We start from the raw sequence: 9,655 nt of genomic DNA, 5'->3' as shown, positions 1-9,655 counted from the left end.
CGACTTATTTAAAAATTAAAAAAAGTTTCGTAAATCACTGCGCTGACAGCGATTTACTTAAAAATTAAAACAAAAAAATTATAAATCGGTAAATCGCTAAAAAAAAATTTAACGTAAAATTATTAAAAAATAATTTTAAAAAAAATTGATAAGGAAAAATCGCCTTGGCAGCGATTTGGTTTAAGTTTTTCTTTTTTTTTAAAAAGCAAATTGTACAAATCGCTGTTACAGAAGCGATTTTCTTAACTCCGGCGAACAAAATCGCTAAGGACCGTTTTGATTAAAAAAAATTTTATCTATTGTTTTAAAATTTTTGTTAATTTTTTTCATCCTTTAGACTTCGGACTCTATAAAAGAAAAGCTCAAACTTATTATACGTTGGATAAAGAATAAAACATTTAAGTTTTAAAAGTTTGTTTTTATATGTGAACAAAAAAATAATTTTGCTTTTTAAAAATATTTTCAACTTTAAATTTTTATTTTTAAATTCCTCCCCCTCCCCCTTTGCCAGCCCCCACCCACCCCTAACCCCCCAAAAATTAATTTTATTTTTTAAAAATACTATAAACTTCAAATTTTATTTTTTCACTCCTAATCCCTCCCCTGACGTCACCCCCACCGCCCCAAAAAAAATTGTTTTTAAAAAATATTTTTCAATTTTATAAATTATTTTCTACTGTAATAAAAATAAAAGATGTATCTCAAAAACATTTTTCATACATAAATCAAACACTAAAAATCATTTCTGGAAAATATTTTCTACTCACCAACCAAACATGAGAAAATAAGTCCAAAATCTACTTGGAAAACATTTTCCATCGTACCAAACACACCCTAACACGTAACTCTTCCTATCAAGCCTAATATTGTAGTTCGGATAATGGCATGCTATTACTAAAATCACACTGGTGTTAAAAAAGATTTTACAATCCATTGTATACAACTTCAACAGTATATTTAAAGTCAAGGACAAGAGGAGCAGCCGCTTTCACGGCCTAAATATCATCTCTGCCCCTGATAGAGTTAAAGCTGGTTCAATGGAGTACCCACTTGAAAATGGTCTCACCTCTAACTGCTCAAGTTCGGTTGGCCTTGTGTTCCAGGATGAGAAAGTACCATTTGGAGGGTCACTGAGTTTGCTGGCTTTTACAGCATCTACAATAGTAAGAGTTTCATAGGCCAGTCCTGCAGCAAATCAACAAGGTTTACATAAATTCAACTCAACGTATGCTAACTATTTAACATTAGAAGTCACAAATTGAAGAGAATACGTCATTTAAAACCAATGACGGGTTGATAATGTTTATATGAAGACATATGCCTTACATCTGTTACGCAAGAAATTGGTGGACAAAAAGGTTTTGCCCCAGTGTACCTCTAAATTAATCTAAGTTAAAGCAAAATATATTATTCTCTCGTTTCCTTTTGTTTGTTTGAACTTTGCACGTCCCTTGAGAAACAATGATTATTTATGAATATTTTATCGGAGTGTCCATATTAATTGATTTATAGTCGTAGGTCTTGGAATATGGTTTGGGGAATAAGTATTAATGTTGAGGCTTGAGGGTAATATAGAAAAAGAATAACTGTTTTTCATGATAGGCTTAAGGTGACAACTAAAAGTGAAAATCTATTTTTGGAATAGAGAGAAGTAAAAAGTAAACAGAGGAAGTAAGTTTGAACCTTTTGAAGGTAAATCAAGATTCTTGAACATATTCGTCGAATGACTATGTTTGTGTAACATGTTTTCTGTAGAATAATCATCCCCTTCTTGTGAGGAAAGTCTTTGACGCTTGATCCCAACTTGTTTCATACTTATACTATGCTGCCTTTGGTGCACTGCTCTTCGACATATCAACGTAAGAACAATGGCAAAAAGAGGACAGATTCATACAGGGGACTATAAAACTAACCAGGATCAATTTGTTTATGGTGAGCATCTAAATGAAGAAGAACAAGTGCCGCGTCAACTTCAGCCAAATAATTGGCTCTGACCATATACACCTGTACAATGTTAACAACAATGAACAAGCAACACAAAATACATAGAAGTATTTTGACTCATATACACTGACATCCTAAAACGAAATTGCACTATTTTGGGACTCCCAAGTTGCTTTATTTTTTTAGTTTACGAATTCCACTCGTAATTGTTAGTTATCTGTAGCTATCTTTCACGCGACCTCCTATTGTAAAATTTGCTCACATGGTTAATGTGCAAAAGTTGGTCACGAAATCATATCGGAGAAACAATTTACTGAAACATTCATGTTTTGGCTCCAATTCAGTAACTCACAATTCACTGAATTCCTTTTTTCATTCACAAACCATACAGCTAACGCAGAGCAACATGTACCAGATAACTAGAGAAGACAGAAGAACGATTTCCGAATTCTGACCTTCAATTTGCAGAATCTGAATAACTGAAAAACTAAAACATCTCCTTCCACCAAGTCATGTGAAAGCGAGAAACCCCGCCATCCGCCACTGAGTCCATTCCTCTCAGCAAGATATTTTGTTTTGTACTCTTCCTGACTTTCATCTACCAGTGTAACGGTTATATCATGCCGTGGCATATGCAGCTGGCAGAATAACCTTGGAAGAGACTGTGCCCAAGAAGAAATGAAGCAAATCAATCACAAACATATTCAAATGAGTTTAACAGAACATTAAAGGGTATAATAACTTTAATATACAACAAATATGAATCAGTAAAACTACATTGATAGTGTGAAATTTCTTGAACACTGTCAGTGTACGTGGATTGAACTTTAGTCGACTATATGAAATTGCTTAATTTGTGTGATAGATTGGTTCTTACTAGCCAGAAACCTCCACTAACATTTGATCTGATCATAGGCTTCATAAAGCTTGGATATTTTGTGCTCAATCTTGATAGAACCTCCTCTGCTCGATATTTCGCAGATGTTGCCAAATCAATTTGACCATAAAGATTATGCATCATTGCCATTTTCTTTTTACAGCTACAACAACATTATACAAGCAATCTTAGTGAATTTAATTATCAAACTTCAGATTGAGGAGGGGAACTACAAGAATAGAAATATAATTATAACAAATACCTTCCAAGTTTCTTGGGCTTCTTGCAAACAACCTGCAAAAGAACTTATCAGAGGCTGATTCAAGATTTGAAGTGTATAGGCTATAAAGATGGCATTAAGTTTATATACAATAATAACTGAGTTCACTGTAAAATATTTATAGAGATTTACTAGATTCTAATAGTAAATGTTTCGATGATCTCCAAAACAAGCCAATTAATACTTGAAAGATGTCATCTTTGCAAAGTTGTTGTTTGTCCAAGAACTTTTGAAATACCTTAATATTTTGCCAATACTTAATACAAATATCATGAACAAAATTTACTAAATTCACGTGAACCCATAAGTAACACTCTAAATCCGCTCTTTAAAGTTATTTGGAAGTTCCGAACACTAGAAAAAAAGATAGAGAAATTAGAAATTTGCTCACTTGCTTGTGCCACCCTTTGAGTTCCAATGACCTGTCCTTCATCACCTAAGGTTTCTGTGTGACATGAGAAGGTCTAATCCTCTTGATCTGACCATAAATAAAGCCACAAGGATGTAAGTTAATCGTAATAACTCGAAATCATCAAGAACACAAGTAAAAGCAAGACTACAACTTATTAATCAATGTACTGTCATTAAGCACTCTCCACGATCTTAGAACTAGAAATTTGAACTTAAACATAACATATAGCAATCCCAACATGCTTGGAACTGGAAATTTTGAATGTAGACAACATAGCATTGGGCGCTAGAAAGCACTATGGACGTATCTAGCTTGGGTGAAACTAGACCTTGAGTTTACTTCAAACACAAAGGTAGCTCAGGAGGAAAGGATAGCCGAAAACTATAAGGAAGCAAGAACACATTTCCTCAACAAATTGGGGGCACCAATTAACACCTAGCACGGTAAGACTAGGTATATCTGAAGCGTGGACAATATAACATGAAGATCCAACATCAAAAAACACAGCAACAACGACAGTGACTCTAATATTGTGTTATAATAATAGAGCTTAGGTCGACTCAACCTCAACAACTAAATCGTGAAAATTGACAAAACACATAAAGAAGACAATAAACACATTTTCCCTCGACCAATATGAGACATCAATTCACAACCTGACACAACAAGATTGAGCATCTAGAACGTGAACAAAATCATATGGAGGCCTAATATCGAAAAACACAATTATGGAGACAAAATCATAAAAAGAATTCATCAAAAAAAATTAAATCATGAAAATCAACTAATACCATATAAAGAGACCATAACACATTTACTTGTAGTCTTTCCAATAATTAATGACCACAAGATTGGACATGAATAAAATAATATGGAGGACCAATATCAAAAAAAATATAAAAATAGAAATAGATTTAACTCTAATACTTTATGATAAACGAAACTTGAACCTAACTCAACCGAAAAATTAATCAAGATCATATTATAAAACAACATCTCATCCCTATAAAACAAAAAAAACACATCGAAATCTGTACAGGTATGAAAATCAAACGTTTCTTGTTAGGTATAAAATAAAATAAAAAAATAAAACGAAACGGTACTTTACCCTTTGTCAAGAGATGAATTAATTTGTCTTCACCAACAAGAAAAGAAAAAAAGAAGAGAAGAATCTTAGAGATACAAAATTCACCTCGTGTAATTGCAGGCACACAATTTCTTAATTTTTGGGCAGCTTTTTGTTTTCCTCTTTTCTTGTAACCTGACAAATTCAACGAGTATTTGTCCGATCATGAATCTTACCGCTTCATTTCTTTTTATATCTCAATCTTTAAAATATAAATGATATATAAAAATATTTATCTATAACTCTTCATTTTTTATTTTTTTTGGTTGAAAATCATTTAAGGGTGTGTTTGGTACTAAAGAAAATGTATACACGGAAAAGAATTTCTATGAAAATATTTTTTTAAAAAAATAAATAAATTTTTTAATTTATTTTCTAGTATTAATAAGTAAATAAGAACATATAATTTCAAAATTATTTATATATAATATAGGAACACACTACGAAAATGGAGTGGGAGTTGGTTGGGGGATTGGGTGAGTGTCTGAGTGAGGAGGAAATTTGAAATTCACATAATTTTTTTTTTCATTTTTAAAGAATTTATTTATTCATAAAAAAAGAATTTCAAACATATAGGAATATATTTATTAACAAACACGCTTTATTTTATTAAAAATCATACTTTCTTCTCAAATTTGAATAATAAATTTTCTTTTTTCTTTTTACTATGAAATGTCTATGTCATTATTAACATTTTTAATTATTTATAACTATGCAATAGCTTTTTAGTATGCAATGTCTATTGACTTTCATGGTTGCAAATTAATGAATTGTCCATGGATTTATTAATACTCAGGAAAATGAATTTACTACGCCTCCACTTTAGAAAAGATTTGTTTAGTGTCTTATTTTTTTTCTCTTTAAGATTAGTTGAATTTTCTTAGAAAAATCTTCAGTAAATAAAGTAATCAAAATAATATAATACAATATTATAAAAGGGTTAATTAGTCATGTTGATTTTTATATATATTAATTAGTGATAAATAAGTTATAAATAAATCGAGATGAGTGCAGTATCATGTTCAATTTTTAGATCTTTTATTAGTTACATTGAAGCTGGTAGAATAAAAAATTATCATATATATATATATATATATAACAATAAAAATAATATGTGAGTACCAATAAACATTAAATTACAATTCGATCATAAATTAATAAGTAAATAAAAATAACAGGCATAAGAAAAAAGAAAATATGATGGACTAATATACTTCAAATGAGGATGCAAAAAGATGACACAACATAATTAGACATGTAAAATAGTAGCATTGTGTTGTTTGGATCTGGAACATCATCGTAGTTGAAAGGAAATCTATCACATAAGGCTAATTTATCATCGACACTCCAGTCCAACATTTGTGAATCGTCAATTAAGTAGTTTTGATCGTTATTCATTGGCATTAGTGCATTTGGGGGACATTATTTTTTATAGGCTCCACTTGTAATGTGATTAACACTGTGTTTGGATCATTGTTATCTATTATATTATATTGTATTGTTTATATCTATAATGTTTGTTTTAATTGTTACTTAAAATGTATTGTACTGTATTGTTAAATTTCGTTGTTACGTAATAATGAAAATCCCTATTTTATGGAACAACCAATTTAGTGCATCTGCTCTTTCGGCATCTCTTTCGCTTGTCCAGTAACCTCTTCTTTCTCAAAAAGAAAAAGTAGGAACCCGGTCTTGACGCCCTTTCTTTTTTCAATTATATCTTTATCTAATATTTCAATATACGATTTTACCCGTTACCTTGATTATTTGAACCTAGCCAAACTTCTTACCCTATAATAATTAAGGATAATTTAGTAAATTTATAAATTATAATGTGTACAATACAATCAAACCAAATAATTAAAATCTTACTAAACTATAAAAAAAAAAACAATACAATCTAGCCAAATAAAGTTTAATAGAAACATCGGAGGAGCCATCATTGATGAAGACGTTGTTGGAAGCATAGTAGGGGTCAGTTTAGGAGGGCATCTAAGATCCAATTGTAGAGGTGTTGAAGAATTCATTTGTGGAACCATTGGATCCAACATTTTTGAAGAAAGTGAAAGAGTAGGATGAGGAGAAGGACAACCCCAAACACCCCAAAAGCCTACCTCATACAGAGAAAGATTGACCAAGTCTTATAAGGAGTCTCACCTATTTTATTAATTATCGATGTGAAACTTTTGTCATTTTTTAACACCCCACCTCACGGCTCATGCCCAGTGCTTAGCATCTCGTGTATGGGCAATTTGATTTTGGGGGCCACAACATCGGGTGAGATGGACCCTGCTCCGATACCTTATTGAGATTAGGTTTTAGGCCTAATTCACACTCCAAAAGCTAGCTCAAATCCTTATAAGGAGTCCATTATGTTATTGCCAACAAATACCACTATTTTTTGTTTTTCTCTTTGTGATATTCTCAATCGAAGCAATATCTGTAGTCATAGCTAAAGATGAGGGAAGAGGCGTTTGTTTAGATATGGGGAATCAAATAACTCTGTTGTCGTTGTTGTATGTTTTCTTTGCCTAAGATTGACTCTTATTTGTAGGAAAAATTAAGGCTTAAAACTTTGTATAGTTTGAATTAGAGAATTATTTATTGTCCATCAGCAATAATTTTTGGTATGAAATTAAATTAAGATGGATTCGATATTAAATTAGATGTTGTCGTCTTAAATATGTCATTTATGACTTTGATCATATATGTTTGACCAATTTTTATTTATTAAGAGAATAATTTAATTGGATTAATGCATGTTTGACGTTGCCGGTTAAAAGTAACTTATTTTTAGAACTATTTTTTTTAAAAAAATAACTTTTCAGAGAAGTGCTTTCGAAAAGAAAAAATAAATTGTGTTTGGCTAATTCATTTGAAAAATATTTTTTTTATAAGCAAATTGTGTTTGACTAGATTTTCTTAAAAAAATACTTTTGAGAGTTAAACTACGACAAATGACAAATATTAATGTACTTTTAATTTTAAGATAACTTTACAGAGATAAACTAAATTAAACATGTATTACAAAATCAAAATTTTATTTTATCATATTCATTTTCAATCAATATCTTACATTTTTTTTTGGGAGGGGGGGGGGGGGGTGAAATCTTGAATTGTTATTTTTTTTCTAATCTTGCAAAAATATTGTTGTTACTTTTTTTCTAATTCTATAAAATAATAAATAAAAATAATACATTAATGTAAATAAAATATAGAATTTATTAAATATAAATAAAAATAAAATTATTAAAAAAACTTAACCGAACATGTCAGATATATTAATTAATAATATATATGTCATAAATTTTTAGCTTATTTTCAATCGTTAAAAAACTGTTTCTGCTTTCATGTAAAAATAATTTTATACACTTATCAAACACCTAATTCTTTTAAAAAATAATTTTTTTACTCAAAGCGGTGCTTATGAGCTGCCAACAACATTACCAAACAGGCTCTTAATATAAGTAAGTAATATCACGAAAGTAGATCAGAGACTAATAACGAATGTGTTTGCTTCTACTCATTTCAATCATCACGAAGTTAAAATAAAATCGTATAGTTTAATTTACAAATATAAAATTAAAGATTAAAGCAAGCAAGCAAATTTTAAATATTAGCCATGAATTTTGAACGGCAAAAGGCCTAAAATACCCTTAAAGAATTGAAAATAGTACAAAATTACCCTCCATCCACCTGTTGGCTTTAAAATATCCTCCCACCCATGTCATCCACTTTTTGGTTCAAAATTGACCACTTATTTAACGGTTTTATATTTAAATTATTTAAATATTTTTTAAAATACGTGGCGCTCAACTATTTGTTATAATTTAACTTATAAGTATAATTTATAAATCAATCCACTACTCACCCATTACTAATTAAATTCCTCTAAATTAATAAACCCATCACATTATTAATGCAAGTGGCTAAATAAAAATCACCGATAAAAATCATCTTAATTATTCTTACGTCTCAATTATGTGATGTTACTTCATAGGTAACTTTTTTTCAAAATAATATATTAAAGGTTTTAAAACAAATCATAAATATTTATAAAATTATATTTTAAAAAAAGTGCATGAATTGATTCGGGATTTTTTACTTTTTTACTTTTAATCATAAATTTCTAATTCAATTTTGAAAGAAAGGGTCCTCCTAAATAAGCGACTCAACCTAAATTTAATTAGGGCTTCAATTCGGACTCGAATAATTTTGAATGTCATTTTCTGGAATCTATAATTTCATCGCGTTTTAGTAGTGTTTATGATAATTTTGATACTATAATTGGATTATAAATTGGGTGAGGTTTCGTTAGTAATGAGTGGGTGAGGTTTCGTTAGTAATGAGGAACGTCAATTTGTAAAATTTATTTTTCCTAATCTCCTAAGATGAGGTGGAAAGTCATTTTTTTCAATTCCTAAAGAAATCCGATATTTTACTAATATTACATATTAATTACGTGAGTTGGCTTTTAATTTATAGTCACGTTTGTATATGCATAATTCGTCACAAACTAACAATTCCTTGTTTGATTTGTATTTATATACGATTATTTGTATTTGTATATGACGATGATTTCCTTTGGTTTTTCCATTCTGTCATCATATACATTCAATCTTTTTGTGTATAATTATTTAAAGTTTGTATAAAAGTATAGTTTTTGAATTTGTATAACATAATTTTATATAATGTAAAATATATTTTATATAATTGTTTAAAGTCCATATGTGTTTATATCAATCTTTTATTTCTAGTTTTATTATATTTGAATAATTCCAGACCTTATATTACCTAATTACACAAACGCACATGAATTATACAAAAGTATCTGCGAGTTATACAAATTATTATCCTCTCCAGCTCGTCTCTCTCCCCCTTTCCCAGTCTCTCTCGCTGAAATATACAAATACATAAGTTTAATATACAATTATCTAACGAATACACATATACAATTTACCTCTCTTCTACTCTCTGACCTCTCTCACTCGTCACTCTCCTCCCTATAACTACGAA

The 9,655-nt window shown here is 29.8% G+C and overlaps 1 protein-coding gene across 2 annotated transcripts; it reads right to left on the bottom strand.

Moving 5' to 3' along the window:
- Positions 1–697: 697 nt before the first annotated feature.
- Positions 698–5,153, bottom strand: LOC101264679 (B3 domain-containing protein At5g42700). 2 transcript variants are annotated; one of them, XM_004230733.5, is made up of 8 exons: positions 4,706–5,153; positions 3,493–3,579; positions 3,084–3,115; positions 2,822–2,984; positions 2,400–2,606; positions 1,914–2,004; positions 1,684–1,839; positions 698–1,185 (listed from the first exon to the last, which is right to left on the bottom strand). In XM_004230733.5, exons 2-8 carry the CDS (start codon positions 3,532–3,534, stop codon positions 989–991), a joined length of 888 nt encoding a protein of 295 aa, XP_004230781.1. In that variant the 5' UTR covers positions 3,535–3,579; positions 4,706–5,153; the 3' UTR covers positions 698–988. The 2 variants fall into 2 exon arrangements, with proteins under 2 accessions (XP_004230781.1, XP_010315232.1); XM_010316930.4 differs by having other exon boundaries at positions 4,622–4,804.
- Between the last annotated feature and the right edge of the window lie 4,502 nt (positions 5,154–9,655).

This window comes from Solanum lycopersicum, chromosome 1 (assembly GCF_036512215.1).
Source record: "Solanum lycopersicum chromosome 1, SLM_r2.1".
Taxonomy (NCBI): Eukaryota; Viridiplantae; Streptophyta; class Magnoliopsida; order Solanales; family Solanaceae; genus Solanum; species Solanum lycopersicum.
This window is presented reverse-complemented; position numbering and strand designations above follow the sequence as displayed.

Bases quoted from the DNA above. Each gene is read 5' to 3' on its own strand.
- LOC101264679 (XM_004230733.5), bottom strand. From the start codon at position 3,534: ATGAAGGACAGGTCATTGGAACTCAAAGGGTGGCACAAGCAA. The intron at 2,607-2,821 runs GTAAGAACCAAT...TCTTGGGCACAG, and splicing joins TTAGTGGAGGTTTCTGGCTA to TCTCTTCCAAGGTTATTCTG. The intron at 1,186-1,683 runs GTTCAAACTTAC...GATTTGCTGCAG, and splicing joins TCTTGATTTACCTTCAAAAG to GACTGGCCTATGAAACTCTT.